The sequence below is a fragment of the Megascapheus bottae genome, chromosome 16, assembly GCF_031878675.1.
Source record: "Megascapheus bottae isolate mThoBot1 chromosome 16, mThoBot2.hap1, whole genome shotgun sequence".
In the NCBI taxonomy this organism is placed as follows: domain Eukaryota; kingdom Metazoa; phylum Chordata; class Mammalia; order Rodentia; family Geomyidae; genus Megascapheus; species Megascapheus bottae.
In genome coordinates this window covers 44,546,394-44,568,151 of record NC_143524.1, presented here as the reverse complement: position 1 = coordinate 44,568,151, position 21,758 = coordinate 44,546,394, and the positions used below count along the sequence as shown (strand labels likewise).

Here is a 21,758-nt window from a genome sequence, read left to right as displayed (position 1 = left end):
AAGAACTAGGATTATAGGCATAATCCATTGTTCAAGTGTTCTATATCTTTATTGTGTGGTGGTTACATATGTCTTATTAAAATATAAAAACTCATAGAATTCTGTAAAATTATTGATGTTATTGTAGCAGTAATTTTTAATTTAATTTTGTTGTCAAGGTGAAGTAAAGAGGGTTTACAGTTGCGTAGTAAGGTAATGAGTACATACATTGTTACCCCCTCCCTCATTTTTCTTCCATTTTCCCTACTTCCCAACTCCCTCCCCCTCAAGTTGTCAAGTTCATTTCTAGCATATTTGTCTTGTGAGAATTGTTGTTGCATTGATTCACCCTTTGTCCTACATCTCATCATTTTGTTCTTTTCCTTCCCTTTCCCAAATCAGATAAACAAATACAAGAAACAGAGTACCAATACCAAATACAGTGACCACAGGGGTTAAACCAAAGGGGGGGGAATGAAAGAAAAAAGAAATAACTTCATACAGTGCATTAAAAACAGCAACAACACAGGAAAACCTCTTGTTACCATATCTTGGAAGTTCATTTCAATTAGCATCATCTTATATGGACATATGTACATAGCTATTGGGCAATTGTGAGCCTCTGCTAGGACTATCCTAGATATATGCTAATTACTACAAATGAGGGAAACCATAGAGCCTATGTTTCTTTGGGTCTGCCTTACTTTACTCAAAATGATTTTTTCCAAGGCTTTCCATTTCCTTACAAATGGGGTGGTTTCATTCTTTGGCTGGAATCATAGAATTCCATTGTAGATAGATAGATAGATAGATAGATAGATAGATAGATAGATATCACATTTTCTTAATCCATTCATCTACTGAGAGGAATCTGGGTTAGTTTCATATCTTAGCTATGATAAATAATGGTGAAATGAACATGGTTGTACTGATAGCTTTAATATGAACTTGTTTGTGGGAAAATGTCCAGGAGTGGGATTGATGGGTCATAGGGAGCTCTATGTTTAGTCTTTTAAGGAACCTCCATAGGCTTCCTGGAGTGGTTGAACGGGTTTATGCTCAAAAGAAATGCAAATCAAAACCACATTGAGATTCCACCTTACCCCAGTTAGAATAGCCATTATCAACAAATGTAATAACAAATGCAGCTGGGATGGGGCCACAATAATTTTTTGAAAAATAGCCTTGGTGTAATGATAAATATGAGATATTACTGTACTGTCTCACAGGGGGTGTACTTCATGACTGGAGTCATGACTAACACTATGAGTCTACTGCAGCTAATTTCTGCTATGTGAGAATGGGGACCCAGCATTGTTAGAACTTCTGTTTTGTTTTGTTTTGTTTTTAAAGAGAAGCCAAAAATACAGATTCTTATAAGATATGTGACTTTTAAAGAATTTTAAAATGTTTTCGTAAATGCTGTGTTGACCAGCATGCAGTCTAAATATTTGACATACTAATTTATTGTCTGTGATACTGGTGGGTGTTACTGATGTAGTAGATAATTATAGGCAGCTTAATATTAAAGGGAGCCTTGAATCATTGCTAGAATGCAGATGAGCATCCTTAAGGTTGCTCTGTTATGGATGGGAAAGCATATGGTATCTGGGGATGGCGTGGGTTTTCAGAAGATGTTGTATTTAGATGATGGAGGGCTGATCCAGAAATAGCACTGGGAAAGAGTAAGACAGCTTCTCCTACACTGGCAAATGAAATTGTTTCTCCACTGGAGAAGACTTTGGGAAAATGAGGACATTTTAGGGAAAAAAATATCCAACTATAGTGGTCAGATAAATTGTATCACATAGAAATCTGGTTAAAGTTGGGCTCACACCTGTAATCCTACTCAGGAGGTTGAGATCTGAGGATCAAGGTTCAAAGCCAGCCAGGGCACAAAAGGACCTGAGACTTTTATCTGCAATGAACCTCTAGAAAATGGGAAGTGGGGTTTGGCTCAAGGGAAGGGCGGTAGCCTTAAGCTGAAGAGCTCAGGGACAATGCCCAGGCCTAATTCAAACCCCATGACCCACCAAATAAATAGATGTCTGGTTGAGGGGTTGCAGTTCAGAGCACATGCTTAGAATGGGAGAGAATGTTTAATAATACAATCAGAGTCTTGCCTAGCGGTAGAGTGCTAGCCTAACATGCACGAACTCCTCAGTACTACGTACATAGAAAAAGTTGGAACTGAATAGTACGACACTAAATGTAAGGACCTCTAGGAGAAGGAAACAAAAGCCATATAATGAGTGACTGTTGTCCTTAATGTACTGTTATCTCTCATCTCTTTTGCCATCCCTTGGTTATCTCATATTGTTACAATATTTCACCTTGTTATCTGATATATTTTATATGTGCTTAATTGGTTATTTGATATTGGATAGAGAAGGGGGAAAATCAAGATAAGTGGGGGGAGGATAGGAGGGAAATGGGGACCATGTCATAAGAAAGGGTATCAATGTTTGTGAAGTTATGCACCTTCTATCTGAAGTTATGCACCTTCTATCTGGTGAATATAATGTAACCCTTCTATTAATCACAAAAAAAAAAGTTGGAACTGGTGCTGTGGCTCAAGTGGTAGAATTCTAGCCTTGTAAAAGTCCAAGGACAATGCTCAGGCCCTGAGTTCATGCCCCAAGACTGGCAAAATAATAATAAAGATAATACAATTGGCAGAGGAATCACAGAGTAACTGGGGATTGGGGAAGCATTTCTGAGTTTGTAGGAATAATTGGGTACATTGTGAATTGCAGAGCATTTAGGAATAGATGTCCCTCTGCCTATACAGTTATACCTCAACTCTATCATCTGGCTATTCATAGTTTAGATTCTTAACTCAGTTGTTAGTATTCTGTTCCTGGAAACCATCCTGGTACTATTCCCCCAGTTTGGCCTTCTCTTTACTGCCCCCCCCCCCAGCACCTAGTACACTTACGTTAAAATTATTTTTTAAGTTCACCTACTACAGGATTCAGTCTTTTCTGGTCAGGATCTATGTTTTAGTCACTTTTTGCTCAGACAGAGAATAGAGCAAGTATTGCATAACTAGGTAGAGAAGTTGAGCCAGCTCCCATGTTTCACTGAATAAGTGAAAAAAGGGGCAGGGTTATTATGACTCTTTACTAGCTAATGGTAGAACAGACTTATATGAGTTGTTTACTTACTAGTTGAGATCTGCTTAGGCAAAAGTTAACGATCAGTCAACAGGTCACTCTTAAGGCCAGGAACACAGCCTTTATTCCTAGTACTTCCTTTATTTCTAGAACATGATAGCAAATGATAAACAGTAAGGAAACACTTGCATATTTGGGTAGCTAGGATTTTAGGTGATTTTATTACAGTGATCACCTCACTGCACATGGCATTCTTGTAGGAAAATGTAATATAGATATGGATTTTGTATTGCTGGATTCATGATCAAAATTCTTCTCAAGGTCTAGACTTACTGAATTTCCCAGAACAAAATATCCCATTGACCTTCCCAGAGATATCTTTAAATATGTTACTTTTAATTTTTCATTTTGTATTAGGCCATTTATTTGACTGTCTTTGGCTGCTTAAAGTTTCTTCTATTTTGCCATTGAAACTGAAACTTAAGTACTGCTACATCTTTCTTTTGGAATAAATTCTTCCATTTCATCTCTAGAGTTTTGCTGTTAGCTGCATTTTTTATTCCTCCATTGTTCTTTTTACAGGACTAGAGAATTTTATAATAATGAATTTGAATTCAAAGTAAAAAAATAAGGAAACTTTCTTTTTTCATGTGCAACTTTCATTGTTTTGTCCAACCCGTCTTCAAACTCTTAGGGGCTCAGGCAGTATTCTTGCCTCGACCAACTCGGTAGCTAGGACTATAGTTCATGTACCACCCTATCTGACAGAAATTTACCATTTCACCTTAGTGTTCTCCCCTCTGGATCCTATTTCATCTCTACCATAGAACTAGGGATTTATTTGTCCCAAATAACTAAGACTGTAAACAGTAATTGTATATAGAAATTCCCTTCTTGAATACTTGTTTGTTAAACACGCCATTTGAAATATGATGTAAAAATTAATGTTAATAAATTCTTTAGTAAAAAAATGTAGAGGTACAGTGTTATTCATTTATTTGTCAGACTATTAGGCCTATTTTGTCTTGAATAGTAGACCTATAAAAGTATGCTAATTAGCTTATAGAAAACTGAAGGAAAAATGATCCTCAAGGAGTTCATAATTCTAACCAGTATGATAAATTAAAAGTTCAAATAGTTGGGTATTGGTGGCTCACGCCTGTAATCCTTGCTGCTCAGGAGGCTGATATCTGAAGCCAATTCAAGCAGGAAAGTTTGAGAGACCTTTATCTCTACTTTATAACACACTTGTGCACACGTGCATACACACACACACACACACACACACACACACACACACACAAAATACAAATACCTTCTCTTATCCTCTGGGGAGGTGGGGAACAACCTTCAATTTGTAATAATATACTTTCCTGATAGGGTTAGTTCATCACAAAAGCTTTTCCATACTTAGTCGAGTTTCTGGCTTATAGTAAAGTATTCAGTAAATACTGCATTTACTGATTTATTGATGGGCAGGTACAGAAGAAGTAGAATCATGAAGAAGGTAGTGAACATGACATCTCTACCTGGATATAAAGAATTAATGCTGGAGTAAATTGATATACAGAGGCATGAAGCACTGAACTATAAGGTTCCATATAGAGACACATAAGTTATTGGCTTGTCTAGAACAGAGATTAAGAAATCTTTACAACATAGTGAGAAATGAAGTTTCTGAAGTTGGCAAGAAGTTAGAATTAATCTTGTAGAGAATGGGGAACAATAACTTATATCAAGCAAGGAAGTCCTAAAATTAATTTGTGGATGCTAAAGAAAATTGCATGTTTCTTTCAGGTCTCACTTGCCCTGGAGCCTCTGTCAGAAACTTATGACAGCTACAATCCTCTTCCTACCACAGAAATTGTAGAAAATGTGCTTTTATCTGAGCAAGGATTCAGAGAAAATACCAAAAACATCAAAATTGCTGGGAAGGAATTAGTAGCCAACATTAGTAGGTCAACTACACCAAGGTAATTACCGCACTTAATACCAGTCTGTTAGTTAATGACCATTGTGCTCTTAATTTTTCTTTCGTTTGTACTTGACTGAAAAACTAAAAACAGAAAAATATAATCACTCATTTAACAGGTAACTGCTAGGTACCAATGGTACTGGTTGGAAATTAGTAAAACTCAGTCCTTCAATGAATCACATGTTTAATACACCCAAAACCAAAAATAAAAACAAGCAAAACAACAACAAAAAAAGCAAAAAAACCTCCATGCTCTCCTATTTTGAAGGAGTAATTGCAGTCTATAGAGAATTCACTAGAAATAAATATGACTAAATTGTTTACTAATGCCATGATATATGTCCATTCGAGAAAGAGAAAAAGGGCATTAGTATATGAAACTGAATAAATAAGAGCAACAATTTTTTTCTTGCATAATTATTTATGAAGCATTTGCTTTATGTCAAGCTCAGTAGTGACTGCCTCCCTTGTGTGTGTTGAGGAGGTGAAGGAGTACTGAGCTCTTTATTCCACTATTCCACATTAACTCCAATCCCACAACTGTAGGAAAAGCATCTGTTATTTCTTGAGTTTAGAAGATGAAAAACATTTACAGAGTTGCATTATAAACAAATTACTGGGGCCAGGAATTTGGCCTAGTGGTAAGTGCTCACCTAGCATACACGAAACCCTGGGTTCCATTCCTCAGTACCACATACATAGAAAAAGTCAGAAGTGGCACTGTAGTAGAATACTCGTCTTGAGCAAAAATTGTCCAAGGACAGTGCCCAGACCCTGAGTTCAAGCCTCAGGACTGGCAAAAAAAAAAAAAAAAAAAAAAAAAAAAAATATATATATATATATATATATATATATATATATATATTTCTTTCAGTGTCCAAGCCATGTCACTATCATTGATCTTTTTCCAAGCTCTGGCAAAGTAGAATGTTACCATAAAGGATTATTTATAACTGACATTATCCTTTTTTTAAAAAAAAAAACAGGGGGAAGGATCACTTGTACTTTCCAGAGAACTCTAATACAGGAAAGGATTCTTTCTTTGGACTACAGCATCATTTAAATTCAGGTCAGAGTTTAGAGTCTATAACTCTGCAAGGCAAAGCTCCACGGAAGAGAATGTCCCTTCTCAACAGTTCTGAATTTCAGCCTCAAATTAGGACAGTTGCCAAGAGTTATAGTGACTCATGTGTTCTTCCTTCAAACAACCCTCCTACCAAGGACCTTCTTTCAGGTACAAATAGACGTATGAACTAAGAATAAACTGTATTTATTGAAATTGCTCTACTTGTTAGCCAGCCTGCAAAGGAAACCAAGGCTTATGTTCAAGTAAAAAAGCCAAATTAAAAAAGATTTGCTGAGGCCGGGAGTTTGGCCTAGTGGTTAAGGTGCTTGCCTAGCATGCGCAAAGACCCGGGTTCGATTCCTTGGTACCACATACATACAAAAAAGCTGGAAGTGGTGCTGAGGCTCAAGTGGTAGAGCTCTAGCCTTGAGAAAGTCCAAGGACAGTGCTCAGGCCCTGAGCTCAAGCCCAGGACTGGCAAAAACAACAACAACAACAACAACAACAACAAAAGATTTGCTGAAGTCCGTGTAGCCCTAGGAAATTACTAAGTCCTTTCTTAAAAAAAAAAAAAAAAATTATAGCCAGATGCTGGTTGCTCATACCTGTAATCCTAGTTATTCAAGAAGCTGAGATCTGAGGAATGTCTTGTCAGGAAAACTCTTAAGTGACTCTTATTTCCAATAAACTACAAAAAAGCCAGAAGTAGAGCTATAGCTCAGTCCGAGAACCAGCACTATATATATATTACTTTCAATTGACATATAGTAATTGAATGTATTTATGGGATATATGTGGCATTTCATTACATGTATCATTTCATTACAATGGGTAATGATAAGATCCAAGGTTATTAACATTTGTAGGCATTTATCATTTGTTTGGGCTAGAAATGTTCAAAATAATTGTTTCGGCCTTCTGAAATGTTTAATTAATTGTTGTTAGCCATAGGTATCTTATTCCTCCTATTCATCTATATCCCTTTACCTTCTAACCATCTGCTCCTCTGTTTCCCCCAACCCCAACTCCAAACCCTTCCCAAGCTTTGGTAAGCACAATTGTATTTTCTACTTCTTTGAGATCCACATATATAAATAAGAAGATGTGTTTGTCTTTCTATACCTTTTCATAGTGTTCTCCACTCCTATCCATAACTTCTAAATTAGGTTCTTATAATTGTAGGTTTGAGGGAGGGATCATTTAAAAGAAACCTAGCTGTGAGGTTAAAGCTTTTATTATTTAAAAAATTAGTCTTTTTTTGTTTCCAAATAATTCAATGTCTTAACCAGCCATTCAAAAAGGTCAACTTGGGGAAAGGAAAGTGGGGGGAAGGGGAAGAAAATGAGGTTGAGGGTAACACTGTTGAAAAAGAATTACATTGATTACCCTACTTATATAACTTGTAAACCCCTTGTATATCAACTTTACAATAAGATTTAAATTTTAGATAGATATTAGGCCAGTTCAGTAAGATATTTAGGTATAAAAACAAACAATAGGCACTACTAACTTTTTATGCAAGTATGATAGTCGATGAAAGCCTGAAGATAGAACAGCTCATGAGGGCAGTGTCTTTTAGAAGAGAGACTTTGTTGATGTGATATTACTAATTTAGTAGAAGCTTGGTAAACAGTAAATATCCTCAAGGAATTTTCCAGCTAGTGGGAAGGCAGACAAGTAAACCATTAAATATCCCTGGATAAGTCCTATGGTAGAATGAAATTCACTAAAGATTGTGAGTATTTCTGCTGGATTTAAGGGTTTTCATTTTCTGCTTTTGCTGCCTTTCAGCTCTGTTAGAACAAGGCAATAAACTCCGTAATGCCATGGTGATTTCTGCAATGAAATCTAGCCCAGATACTAGCATGTTATTGGACAATGTTCATCCTGTTCTGAAGGAAGATTGTCTTAGGTCATCTACACAGTAAGTTACAGCATAGACACGAACCTCAACAATTTATTTCTTTTCCTTTTCTTGCGGGGGTGGGGGGCAGCGAGGGACGACAGTTCTGGGACTTGCACTCAGTGTCTGGCACTGTTCTTGAGTTTTCTTAAGGGTTGCACTCTAGTACTTGAGCCACAGCACCACTTGCGGCTTTTTCTGTGTATGTGGTACCAAGAAATTGAACCCAGGGCTTCCTGCATGCTAGGCAACTACTCTACCACTAGGCCACATTCCCAGCCCCACAATTTATTCCTTGATAGCTGTTCACGCATCGCATCGTTCTCTCTTTCTTTCTCCCTCTCCCTCTCCCTCTCCCTCTCCCTCTCCCTCTCCCTCTCCCTCTCCCTCTCCCTCTCCCTCTCTCTCTCTCTCTCTCTCTCTCTCTCTCTCTCTCTCTCTCTCTCCCTCCCTCCCTCCCTCCCTCCCTCCCCCTCTGTTATGAACTGAATAATCTTAAAAATGTCCAGTAAAACGATTCTTAAGGTTTTAAATAAGAAGGCAAAAGTAGAAGTTAAGATTTTCAAAATCTAGTCCTAGCCTTGGTACTTGCTAAATATGTAAATTTTGCTCTCTAAATAGGAACACTTTCATATAAAATGGGGCTATTTTCTGTCCACTGTGCAGAAATTAAATGGGATTTTTATGCAGGAAAGTGATGCAAAAGTCTTAAGTGTTAAATTTTTTGTCAGTCCAGCTCCTTGTCATCTTTCTTAGCTCAAGTTATTATGATTTACATTATTTTCCATCTCTTAGCCAGTCAATAAGAAAGTATTTTCCCCACAATTTAGACTCAAAGCCTTGTCTAACAATCAATTTGAAGACCACATAGAAGATAACCTCCTTGCGCCAACCGAGAATACAGTTTGGAAGCATGACACAAAAACTGATACTGAAGCTATACAGCTGCTATTAGGCAGGTAAGTGCTCTTAACTTGCATTCTCAATTTTATGGGTCTTCCTCCAATTCACTGAGTACATTGTTAAATTTATCCTCTTAAAGCAATACTTCCTAACCAGGTTCATTCATGTTCCTCAAATTACTAATCATTGCCTACTAAATAAAATTCTATTCTTTCATCCTATCTGTAAATCCTCATTTACAGAACTTTCACCATCTCACTTTCCCATTATTGTTTGAAAGAAAGCCAGGCATCAGTGACACACAGCTGCTTAGGAAGCTGAGATCTTGAGTACTGATGTTTGAAAGCAGACAAATCAGAGACTCTAATCTCCAAAAAGCCAAAACTGAAGTACGGCTTGAGTGATAAAGTAGAGCCTAGTGCTAAAAGATATAAAAGACCATGTTTTTAAGAAACCTCACTTAGCCTAATTTGGTTAAAGTTTGGACTTCTAAGGAAATTTCAGGACTATAATCATTTGGTATCCTGATGATAAGACATAGAAAGTGAGAAAAGGTTGTATAGAAGAGGTGAAGTGAGGACTAGGAGCATAGCCTAGTGGTAGAGTGCTTGCCTTGCATGCATGAAGCCCTGGGTTTGATTCCTCAGTACCATACACACAGAAAAAGCCGGAAGTGGCACTGTGGCTCAAGTGGCAGAGCACTAGCCTTGAGCAAAAAGTGTCCAAAGACAATGCCCAGGCCCGGAATTCAAGCCCAATGACAGAAGAAGAGGAAGAAGAAGAAAAAGGAGGAGGAGGAGAAGGAGAAAGAGAAAAAGGAAGAGGAGGAAGGTGGTCAGTGACTAAAAGATTGGGAGTGTTTATGTTAGAGTTTAGATTTCATATTAAAAATTAGGCATCAAACTATTAAAGAAGATAGAGTTTGTCACCACTATGAAGAGCAATTGGATAAGAGATGTGGGAACACACAGAGAGTACTTTGTCCTTCCTCATGGAGCTAGAAGGTAAGAAATTAGAGGTTACTAGTTGTTATTCACTTTGAACTATGATACCATAATTAATCCCAAATACTCATATGTTTGCTTAAAGGAAGGAGGCATGATTATGAATTAGCCATTATTTCACAAACATAACATGTAAAATTTAACTCAGTGAATTATGGTTACTTTTTCTCTCCCTGCTAAAGCATAAACAGTATAAGAATATAGATTTTGTTATCTTAACAATCACCCAGGACTCAGCAGAGTAGGTGACCAATAAAATGTTTGTTGGCAAAATGAGTGAGATCATAATCAATGACCAGTATAGTGGGTTTTGAGTGTGAGTTGTCATCCAGAGGAGGGAGAATAAATATAACTGGACAATATTTATCTACTACCCTTTATTTAGTAGGAATCTGGTTTTCCAGACCTTTTTTCATATTTGGAATTTCTGAAAGCTTTACTAAAGAAAGAATAGTTCAACTAAAATTTCTGTTAAAGTGCTTTGCTTAGGTTTTCTTATCTCTACAGTGCTGAATTATCCCAAGGTCATTTCTGGAATGGATTAGGCTCTCCCCCAGACTCTCCACCTCCTGGGAGTGATGTTTATTGCAGCAGTGAACTGAATGACCCACAGTATGACCAGAGTCTCCTGGAGAACTTATTTTATGTAGCACCTGTAAGTCTTTGAACCTGAAGCTTTAGAAATTAGTAAACTATTGGGTTGAGGTAGGCATGTTGCTGGAACAACTATCCATTTTAGATACTTTATTTCGAAATACTAAATCTCAGTGGCTAAGGCCTTGCTTAGCATGCATGAGGCCATAGGTTCATCCTTAGCACCATTAAAAAAAATAAAAATTGGGCTGGGAGTTTGGCCTAGTGGTAGAGCGCTTGCCTAGCATGCACGAAGACCTGAGTTTGATTCCTTGGTACCACATACTTAGAAAAATCCAGAAGTGGTGCTAAGGCTCAAGTGGTAGAGCTCTAGCCTTGAGAAAAATCCAAGGACAGTGCTCAGGCCCTGAGCTTAAGCCCAGGACTGGCAAAAATAAATAAATAAAAATTAAAGAAACTTTGGCATAATAAATTACCTGAATAAAGCATTATTTCATTTCACAAATGAAGAGATATATCTTTAAGACTAAGCATTTTGTCAAAAGATGCATATCAACCATTAAAGCCGGAATTCAAATTTAAATTAATCGAAGCCTTTTGCCTTACTTAATATATATTATATAGGTTTCTTAGAGCTTTTCTTTCTCTTTTTTTTTTTTTTTTTTTTGGCCAGTCCTGGGCTTGAGCTCAGGGCCTGAGCACTGTCCTTGGACTTTCTCAAGACCAGAGCTCTACCACTTGAGCCTGAGCACCATTTCTGGCTTTTTTTCTGTGTATGTGATACCGAGGAATAGAACCCGGGTCTTCATGCATGCTAGGCAAGCACTCTACCACTAGGCCAAACTCCCGGCCCCTCTTAGAGCTTTTTTAAGGAATACCTTACTTCTATTCTTGACTGGCTATATATAAAGTAATTCCAAAAATATCTCTACTCACAAAACGAGTAAAAAATACTGCTATTGGCCCTTAAGGCATTCTCTATTTTGAGCAGTTTTACTTTTTTCTGAGTTCTTTCTTGTATTGAGCTATGTTCTCTTCACTGATTCATCTTCTAGACTCTGTGCATAGTCTGATCCCTGTTCTAAGATAACCATTGTATGTGTGAACATTGTCATCATACTCCCTGTATTTATCTACATAAAATACCTATATCAGAGGGCCAGGAGTTTGGCCTAGTGGTAGAGTGTTTGCCTAGCATGCACAAAGACCCAGGTTCGATTCCTCAGTACCATAAACATAGAAAAAGCTAGAAGTGGTGCTGTGGCTCAAGTGATAGAGCTCTAGCCTTGAGAAAGCCCAAGGATAGCACTCAGTCCCTAAGTTCAAGCCCTAAAACCCCAGAACTGGAAAAAAAAACAAAAAAAACAATCTACATCAGGCTAAGTGCATAAAGAAAAGAAGTTTAGGCAAGGATATGGCCCAAGAGATAAAAGGGCCCAGCAAGTATAAGGCTGTCAGTTCAATTCCCAGTGAAGAAGAAAGGAAAAAAGGCTGATAGGAGAAAAATAAATAATTTTATTGCATGTTGGTTCAGGCTTGTAATCCTAACTACAAAGGAAGAAAAAAATCATGGGGATCATGATTTAAGGCCATCCCAAGGAAAAAATTACCATGACCCCATTTCAATCAATAAAAGTCATGTATAGTGTTGTGTACTTATCCCAGGTACTTGGGAGACATAAATAGATGTATCATGGTATAGGCTGGTCCAGGCATAAATACATGATTCTATTCAAAAAGTAACCTTAAATTTAAAAAAAAGGAAAACAATATTATTTGAGAATGTAGTTCAAATGGTAGCACCACTGCCTAGCAAATATGAGTTCAAGCCCAAGTACCACCACCATCAAAAAAAATTAACTAGCTTATACTTCTAGAGCCTAAAAGTTTAAATAGCATTATGCAGGCTCTAGTGATATCTCCTAGACTGTATCATCTCATAGCACTTGACAATTAAAGGAGCATATGTAAGGAAAAGATCACATCACCAAACAAGAAGCTGAGAAGAGAATGAGGTCCCAGAGTTCCATCTAAGGGCTTATCCCTAATTGAATTAAAAACATCCTACAAGGCCTCATCTCTGAAAAGTCCCATATTCCCATATCACCACACCTAAGACCAAGCTTTCAACATGTGTACCTTTGGGGGACACACTTGAACAATAAATAGTCCCCTTTACTATTTCAACTAAATAATTTTGGCAAATGTTTTTTAACTAAAAAAAAATAGTCAACCAGGGGCTGAGTGTGGCCTAGTACTAGACTGCTTGCCTAGCATGCACAAAGACCAAGTTCAAGTCCTTGGTACCACATACATAGAAAAAGCCTGAAATGGTGCTGTGGCTCTAGCCTTGAGAAAACCCAAGAACAGTGCTCAAGCCCCAAGATTGGCAAAAAATATTGTCAGCCAACTAACCATGAGGCAGTGAATTTAATATGCTCATATTCTAACCCAAGTTCAATATTTGATCTCTTTTTTTTCTTTGCAGTGGTGTGAATTGCTTGACATTCTTTTTTTTCTTTTCCTGTCAGTCTTGGGGCTTGAACTCAAGGCCTGAGCACTATCTTTGAGCTTTCTCAAGGCTAGAGCTCTACCACTTAATTCCTTTTTTTTGCCAGTCCTGGGCTTGAGCTCAGGGCCTGAGCACTGTCCTTGGATTTTCTCAAGGCTAGAGCCCTACCACTTGAGCCTCAGCACCACTTCCGGCTTTTTTATATGTATGTGGTACCGAGGAATCAAACCCGGGTCTTCATGCGTGCTAGGCAAGCACTTTAACCACTAGGCCAAACTCCCGGCCCTAGCTCTACCACTTAAGCCACACAATTTCCAGCTTTTTCTGTGTATGTGGTACTGAGGAATTGAACCCAGAGTTTTATGCATTTAAGCAAGCATTCTACCACTAGGCCATGCTCTTGGCTTGACATTCTTAATATTGACTAACATCCACTGCTTAGAAATTCAGCGTTACCTTGTACTTTTGGTTCCTGAAATTCTTAGCCTTTAAACAACCTAGTTTATTTTTACCCTAATTTCTTTTGGTCTGTGCACCTATTTTGATTTTGATTGTCTTGTCAAAACCAGTTTTTTAATACCATTTTTTAAATTTGTCATTAAAAAGCCTATAAGCAAAAATGCTTTATAATTTCATCTTGAATAGATTGTGTTGCTTCCTAGAAGGAGAGGGGAACTCAGAGCTTTTTGCCCTTAGCTTTTTTCTTTTTCCTTTTGCACAAGGCTAGCACTGTACCACTTAAGCCACTTGACAGCATTTTGCTGTTTAATTAGAGATGAGTCTCCTAGATTTGTCTGCCTGGCTTTGAACCTCAGATTTTAGTCTCTTAAGTAGCTAGGACTACAGCCATGAGCCATCAGTGTCCAGCTTGAGATTTTAAACAATCTCCTTTAATTTTGTCCTATGAATGGAACTTGTACATTCTTTTTATGAACTTTACATTATTTTTATATAAGAAGGAGGAATATGAAATTGTGTTCCTGTTGTTAGTCATTTTTATGTTCTAAAGAGAATGAATGTACAAGGAAGAATTTTCTGACTTTTAGAGAAATGTCTCATAACTGCTATCCTGAAAGCAATTATTTATTTTATTTTATTTTACTTTTTTGGTCCTGGGAGTTGAACTCCAGGCCTGGGCATTGTCCTTGAGCTCATCAGCTCAAGGCTACTGCCATAGCCTTTGAGCCACAGCACCATTTCTGGTTTTCTGGTGGTTAATTAGAGATAAGTCTCACGGACTTTAGCTTGGGCTAGCTTTGACCCACAATCCTCAGATCTCAGTCTGCTGAGTAGCTAGGATTACAGACATAAGCCACCCGTGCCCAGCTAGCAATTACCATTTAATGTCCCACTTTTTCTTTTCCCCATAGAAATCTGATGGCAGCATCAGTGATGGTCTTAGTGAAGATAATGATATGGTCCCTTCTAAAAAGATGAACCAGTCAAAAGCTCTTGGTAGATCTTCTAAGGTTCTAGAAACAAGTGAACAGAAGCTGAAGAAAACATTTATGGACAAAAACAGGTGAGCCTCTGTACCAAGGCAAAAGAACATGATTTTTACAAGATATCTTCATGTCAAATGACGTGTGTTTTCTCAACACTATCAGAAAAATTAGATTACAGTAACTTAGTTAAGCATTTCAATCCTTAAGAAACTTAAGAATATGAAAAGATGGTGACTTAAAATGGTTAAGGGAGGCCAAGTGTTGTAGACCTTAGAAGACAAAGACAGGATCTAAAGTTCAGGGCAGGCTGGAGAAAGTTGAGAAAACCCCATCTCAAAAATAAAACAAAAACCACGCCTGTATTCCTACCTACTCTGAAGCTGAAATCTGAGAATCAAAGTTCAAAACTAGCCAAGCACAAAAGGATCTGAGACTCTTTATCTTCAGTTAACCCCTAGAAAATGGGAAGTGGGGCTTGGCTCAAGGGTAGGGTGGTAGCCTTGAGCTGAAGAGCTCAGAGACAAGTGCCCAGGCTGAGTTCAAGCCTCATGACCCACAATAAATTAATTAATTAATTTTTAAAAAGGGCTAGGAGTTTAGCTGAAATGGTAAAGTGGTTGCCTAGCATAACATGAACTCCTGGATTCACTATTATCACTTAAAAAAACTAAGTAAGTCTGCACAGTACAGACTTGTATGTGATCATATCTCTGTAGAAAATACCCCTAAGGAAAGCAAAAGACACAATAGTTAGAGTAGTTCATAACTGAAATAAACTGTGTCTCTAAGAAAACCTACTCCCATAATGTCAGTTTCTACACTTGGGTGGATATAAATCTTTAGATTTATATGTTTGAAGTTTTTTGTTTTTTTTTTTTTGAGATTTCTTTCATTGTTGGGTTAGGACCAGAATTCTATTAGAGCCATTTCCACTTGCTGCCTTACCTCTTTTCTCGTCTTTCCTGTCAAACTATGAAGTATCCCATATTAGGCCTCTAACTACTATCTTGTTATGTGAACTCCTTGCAGAAATTTGGTTGAACAGATGACCTCAGAAATTCCAGAAGATGCCCAAGTAACAACACTAAGTGTGGCTAGACTGGCCCTTCTAGGCAGGACACATTCAGTCAGAATCATCATTGAAACAATGGGAGTTCCTCCAGATAGCCCTCAGATGACTCCTGGCAAGAAAAGCTTTGCTGGGAGACCAGCTAAGATGATAACAGCAAAAAAACGGTAAATTTGAAGTTTGGAAAAAGAGTATTTAGTTATCATTTTAATTGTATGACTTTATAATTTGTCATCGCTCAATCAGTGCAAATAAAAAGTATTGTGGAAACTTAGAGAAGAGAGCCTTTCATTCTGCCTAGCCAGATTGATGAAAGCTTTGAAGAAGAGGTAATGCTTCTAAGGGTATCAGATCCTGAAAATGGATCCTTCAAAAATACATAATATTTATAAACAGAAAATAGGTTTATTATTTGTTTTTTAATCACATTGCTTCTTTTATGATTAAGTAATTGTACAAAGGGGTTACAGTTTATTACTCAGATTAAGAATACAGTGCTTCTTGGTTAACGTCACTACTTCCATCTTCTCTCTCATTTTCACCTTCCCCTCCCTACTTTTAAATTACAAGTTATAGTTCAATTTTTCATAATGTGCATTGAATATAATGATTGCATTTTCTTTTCTTTTTTTTTTCCCAGTCCTGGGGCTTGAACTCAGGGCCTAGTCCTTGAGCTTTTTCCTCAAAGCTAGCTCTCTATCACATGAGCCATAGCACCACTTCTGGCTTTTCTATGTATGTGAAACCTAGGAATCAAACACGGGTCTTTGTGCATGGTAGGCAAGCACTCTACCACTAGGTCAAACTCCTGATTGCATTTTCCCACCCTTCTCCCTCCATTCTTGTGCCTCTCCCTTTTTCCTCCCCACATTCCAACATGTTTCCACTTTCTATGGTATCCATTTTTATAACACTGTTTCTTTTTCTTTTTTTTTTAGAACATTCTTTGTGGAATATCACTTTCCCATGGGCTTTTCCAAAAATAAACTTGGAAAGACAGCTTTGATCACTGAGGTTGTTCGACTTGTGTCCAGTAAAATTACAGATGGAAGTAAGAGACAAACTGGTTTTTCTGCTCCTTTCTTTGGCTTTGGAAGAATTTTTGAGCCTCTAATTACTCATCTAACTTTTCTACTACCAAAATCGAATCTAAGTGTAATTCTTTAACTTATAAGTGAAAAAAAATTGGCCAGTGGTTCTGGAACTTTCTTAGGGCAGTAGGGCAGTAGTGTAGCTGAGAATAGAACTCAGAACATCTCATACCACATTCTTTCAAATAGCTCCATTTTTATTTGTATCAAGATAGATCATATATCGTTTACTCATTTGACAGGTATAGGTCAATGTTTTTTAGAATATTTTTATCTTTAAAAGAAACCCCATGTTGGACTGGGAGTTTGGCCTAGCGGTAGAGTGCTTGCCTAGCATGCACAAAGACCTGGGTTTGATTCCTCGGTACCACATACATAGAAAAAAGCCAGAAGTGGTGCTGAGGCTCAAGTGGTAGAGGTCTAGCCTTGAGAAAGTCCAAGAACAGTGCTCAGGCCCTGAGCTCAAGCCCAGGACTGGCAAAAAAAAAAAAAAAGAAAAGAAACCCCATGTTTACTAACATTCACTTCTCATTTCCCTCCCCTACACAGCCATTGATCTTTCTGTTTCTAATCAATTTGTCCATTCTGTAATCATGTAATGTGTGATTATTGTGACTTCCTTGGTTTACTATAGCATTTTAATTTTTGTCTATTCCATGGTATGTATTAGTACTTTATTCTTTTTTTTTTTTTTTGCCCAGTCTTAGGGACTGAACTCAGGGCCCGAGCACTGTTCCTGGGCTTTCCTCAAGGCTAGAGATCTACCACTTGAGCCACAACACCACTTCTGGCTTTTCTATATATACAGTACTGAGGAATCAAACCCAGGTCTTTGTGCATGCTAAGCAAGCATTCTACCACTAGGCCAATAGTCAAGGACTCTACCACTAGGCCAAACTCCCTGGCCCCTTCTTTTTATGTTTTAACAATATTCTATCTACATTTAATCCTTCATCAGTTGATAGACATTTGAGTTGTTTGCACTTTGCAGCTGTTTTACTATTAAGCTATTATTACATTTTTTTATTTGGCTTTTATAAAAATGTATACTTCTGGGCCAGGAGTATGCCCTAGTGGTAGAATGCTTGTCTAGCATGTACAAAGCCCTGGGTTTGATTCCCTGATATCGCATACAGAAAAAGCTGAAAATGGTGCTGTGGCTCAAGTGGTAGAGCACTAGCCTTGAGAATAAAAGCTCAAGGACAGACCTTGAGTTCAAGCCTCAGGACTGGCAAAAAAAAAAAAAAACAAACAAGTATACTTCCATTTTCCAGGTAATTGTATTAACTTTTTCAGGAACTCCCTAGTTGTATACCATTTTATAGTCTCATGAGCATGAGCAGTGAATATAAGGGTTCTACTTTCTCAGCATCCTCACCTACACTTGTTACTTTTTATGTTTTAAATTCTAGCCATCCTAATGGATATGAAATCCCTTTATGATTTTAATTTGTATTTTTCACATATCTAATGATGTTGAGCATCTTCTCATGGGCTTTTTTACTATTGCATATTTCCTAGAAAAATGTCTTTTCACAGACTGCCCATTTTTTAATTGTATTATTATTATTATTACTTTTATTGTGGTAGGGGTGGTAGTGGTGGTTATTATTATTGGCGATTCTGAAGATTAAATTCAGGCTTTGCAGTAGCTTGGCACATCCTCAGACATATTTTGCTTTTAATTTGTCTTTTAGTCTCTTCCATTGTGGTTCAATCTGGCATTAGACTAGATTCTCTCACCTCTGCTTCCTAAGTAGCTAGGCTCACAGGCACATATCACCATTCCTAACTAGTCTTTATTTTGTATTGTTTTTATGAAATTAAGTCCAAATTTTACTCAGGGTTTCAAATTACATACTTCAAGTTTCTGGAATGCACTAAGAACCATTTTGGAACTGAAGAAATAACATAAATGAATACTAGCATTCCTTAAAATTCCTTGAACTAAATCTTCATTGTATTACTAGATGAAATATATCTATCTCTTCACCTTGGCAATAGCTATTTCCTAAAAGAATAAAAAAAATTATTTGCTACTTCTTTAAGTTAATTAAAATTAGGATTCTGTCTTTAGAGAAGAAATTTTAGTCTTCAGAGAAGTAGTGTGTTTTAGATCAACTGTGGCTACAAAAAAAAATCAGGACAATGTCTAATGAAAACAACCAAATCACCTGGCGCCAGTGCCTCACGCCTGTAATCCTAGCTATTCAGGAGGCTGAGATTTGAGGATCACAGTTCAAAGCCAGCCCAAGAACAAAAAGTCTATGAGATTTTTAACCACCAGAAAACAGGAAGTGGCGCTGTGGCTCAAGTTGTAGAGTAGTAGCCTTGAGCTAAAGAGCTCAGGGACAGTGTACAGGCCCAGAGTTAAAAAAAAAAAAAAAAACATTTTGAAAATAAAGAAGAAAAAATCTTCTAGTTAAGATTTTCCAGTAGTTAGTTTAAAACATGAGGAGGAATTTGGGGTAGTTATATACAAATAAAATATATTCACATTTTAAGTCTTTAATAATTCTTTTTAAAGGTTCTTATTTCTAAAAATGGGCTCATTATAATTTTTTTTTTTTTTGCCAGCCCTGGGGCTTGAACTCAGGGCCTGAGCACTGTCCTTGGGCTTTCCTTAAGGCTAGAGCTTCCACAGCACCACTTCCAGCTTTTTCTACGTATATGGTACTAAGGAATCAAACCCAGGGCTTCGTTTATGCTAGGCAAGCACTCTACCACTAAGCCAAACTCCCAGCCCTCATAATCTTTTTATGTGTGTGTACCAGTCTGAGGGCTTGAACTCAGGGGCTAGGCATTGTCCTTGAGCTTTTTCTTTCAAGGCTAGCATTCTACCACTTATGTTTACAGCTGTGCTTCTTGTTTTTTGGTGGTTATCTGGAGCTATGTGTTTCACAGACTTTCTTGCTCTGGATGTCTTTGAACTCTGATCCTCAGATCTTAGCCTACTGAGTACCTAGAATTACAGTTGTGAATTACCAAGAGAGCTTTTTCATTTTCATTTTTTTATTTTTTTGCCAGTACTGGGGCTTGAGCTCAGGGCCTGAGCGCTGTCCTTGGACTTCCTCAAGGCTAGAGCTCTACCACTTGAGCCTCAGCACCACTTCCAGCTTTTTTCTATGTATGTGGTACCGAGGAATCGAACCCTGGTCTTCGTGCATGCTAGGCAAGCACTCTACCACTAGGCCAAACTCCTGGCCAAGCTTTTTCACTTTTTTATGACTATAAACTATACTATTATAATAATAGACCATAATTTATAGCCTTATATTGGCAATATTTAAGTTATTTCAATCTTTGGGTATTACAAATTAATAAATCTTGCACAGGGTTATTTCCTCATTTGTTGTGAATATATCTTGCTCAAATATGAGACATAAACACTTATCCTTAAAAATAGAATTCAACTGAACCTTGTGGCTCATGCTTATAATCCTAGCTACATAGCCAGTGGTGATAGGAGAATTGTGGCTCAAGACCAGCCAAAAACGTTAGGGCAAAAAGTTAGCAAGACTTCATCTCAACCAAAAAAAGCTGAGTATGGTAGGCTATGCTTGTTATCCTACTTATAAAGAAAGCATAAATAGGAGGCTCTTAAACCAGGCCAACTGGCAGGTGAACATAAGACCTTATTCAAAAAGTCATACAAAATGGGTTCAAGTGGTAGAGTGGCTACATAGCCAGTTCACAGTCCCAATATATTCTTTACCCAAAAAATAGGACCTAAAGTAATGTAATATACTCTTTTTCTAGGACAAATTAGTTCATTCTCCCCATCAACTTTAGGAAGCAATAGAGCATGTAAGTTACTTTTTGACTACATGCTTACATTATCAGCAGCATCAAAACTGTTTCGAGGTTTCTCCAGAGCATTCATGTTAGCTAAAAATAAGCATAATTAAACTTTTATTTGTTTATTGGGATTTTTGTTGTTTTATTTTGTTATTGTTGTTAAGGATTTGGTTTTGAACTGATAGGGCTTGCTTGCTTGACTGGCAAGCCTCCAGCCTAGCTTTTTAATGGTTAATTGAGATGGAGTTTCCTGGGCTTTTCTTCCCTGGCTAACTTCTAGATCCTCTGGATCTCAGCCTCTTAAGTAGCTAGGATTATAGGAATGATCCACTGACATTGGCTCTTTTATTTATTTTAATTTTTTTTGTCAGTCATATGGCTTGAACTCAGGGCTTGGGTGCTGTACCTGAGATCTTTCACTCAAGGCTAGTGCTCTACTACTTTGAACCCCACAGTGCCACCTCCAGTTTTCTCGTGGCTAATTGGAGATGAGTCTCACAGACTAGCCAGCCTAGGCTTGCTTTGAACCTCAATCCTTAGATCTCAGCCTCCTGCGTAGCTAGGATTTCAAGCGTGCTCCACTAACACTCAGCTTGTTGTTTTTCTTTTGAGACAGATCCATCTTCCTGCCCCAACCTTCCAAATGTCAGGATTATAGGCATGTACCTCCATGATCAACTGATTAAACTGATTTGTTTCTTGTTGTCTGTCTGGGGCCTGACCTCTGGGCCTGGATACTGTCCCTGAGCTCTTTAGCTCAAGGCTACTGGCTGTTCCAGTTTTCTGGTGGTTAATTGGAGATAAGAGTCTCAGACTTTGGTTCTCAGGCTGGCTTTGAAACTTGGATTCTCAGATCTCAGCTTCCTGTGTAGCTAGGATTACAGGCGTGAGCCACCCAGCTTGTTTTTAAAATCAAACAGATATATATATATAAAGATAGAAGAGATAGAGAAGAGAGGGCTTTCTCTTTTACTTTCTTCTACCTAAATAACATTTGATAAATTTCTTTAAATAGCTATAAAATTGAAAACAGTCTCACTTTGTCCATGTACTGTTAATTGAAACTTACATTCATTAGAACCCAATTTATCACTGTGGAACCGCAGAACAAGGACACCATTCTGTTATGTACAAATTTTAGTTAAAATACTACCTACAGGGGTTTGAGGTGTGGCTTAGCTGGGTGCTAGCCAATAAACTAAGGGCCAAGGTACCAAGTTTGAGTTCCAGTCTTGGAAAAATTACTGCCTGCAAAGCAAGGTTTTCTATAATTATGCAAGAAATTAATGCATAAGCAAATGAG

At 37.6% G+C, this 21,758-nt stretch overlaps 1 protein-coding gene across 9 annotated transcripts in view; it reads left to right on the top strand.

The window, feature by feature from the left end:
* The window catches only part of C2cd3 (C2 domain containing 3 centriole elongation regulator), a 96,325-nt gene that overhangs the window by 7,909 nt on the left and 66,658 nt on the right, over nt 1–21,758 (top strand). For all 9 annotated transcript variants that reach the window (XM_090348405.1, XM_090348410.1, XM_090348404.1 and 6 more), the window contains exons 4-11: nt 4,893–5,068; nt 6,057–6,304; nt 7,928–8,060; nt 8,870–8,998; nt 10,454–10,601; nt 14,423–14,574; nt 15,527–15,733; nt 16,505–16,617. In XM_090348405.1, coding sequence (XP_090204531.1) covers nt 4,893–5,068; nt 6,057–6,304; nt 7,928–8,060; nt 8,870–8,998; nt 10,454–10,601; nt 14,423–14,574; nt 15,527–15,733; nt 16,505–16,617 — 1,306 coding nt within the window. The remainder of the gene's footprint in view (nt 1–4,892; nt 5,069–6,056; nt 6,305–7,927; nt 8,061–8,869; nt 8,999–10,453; nt 10,602–14,422; nt 14,575–15,526; nt 15,734–16,504; nt 16,618–21,758) is intronic.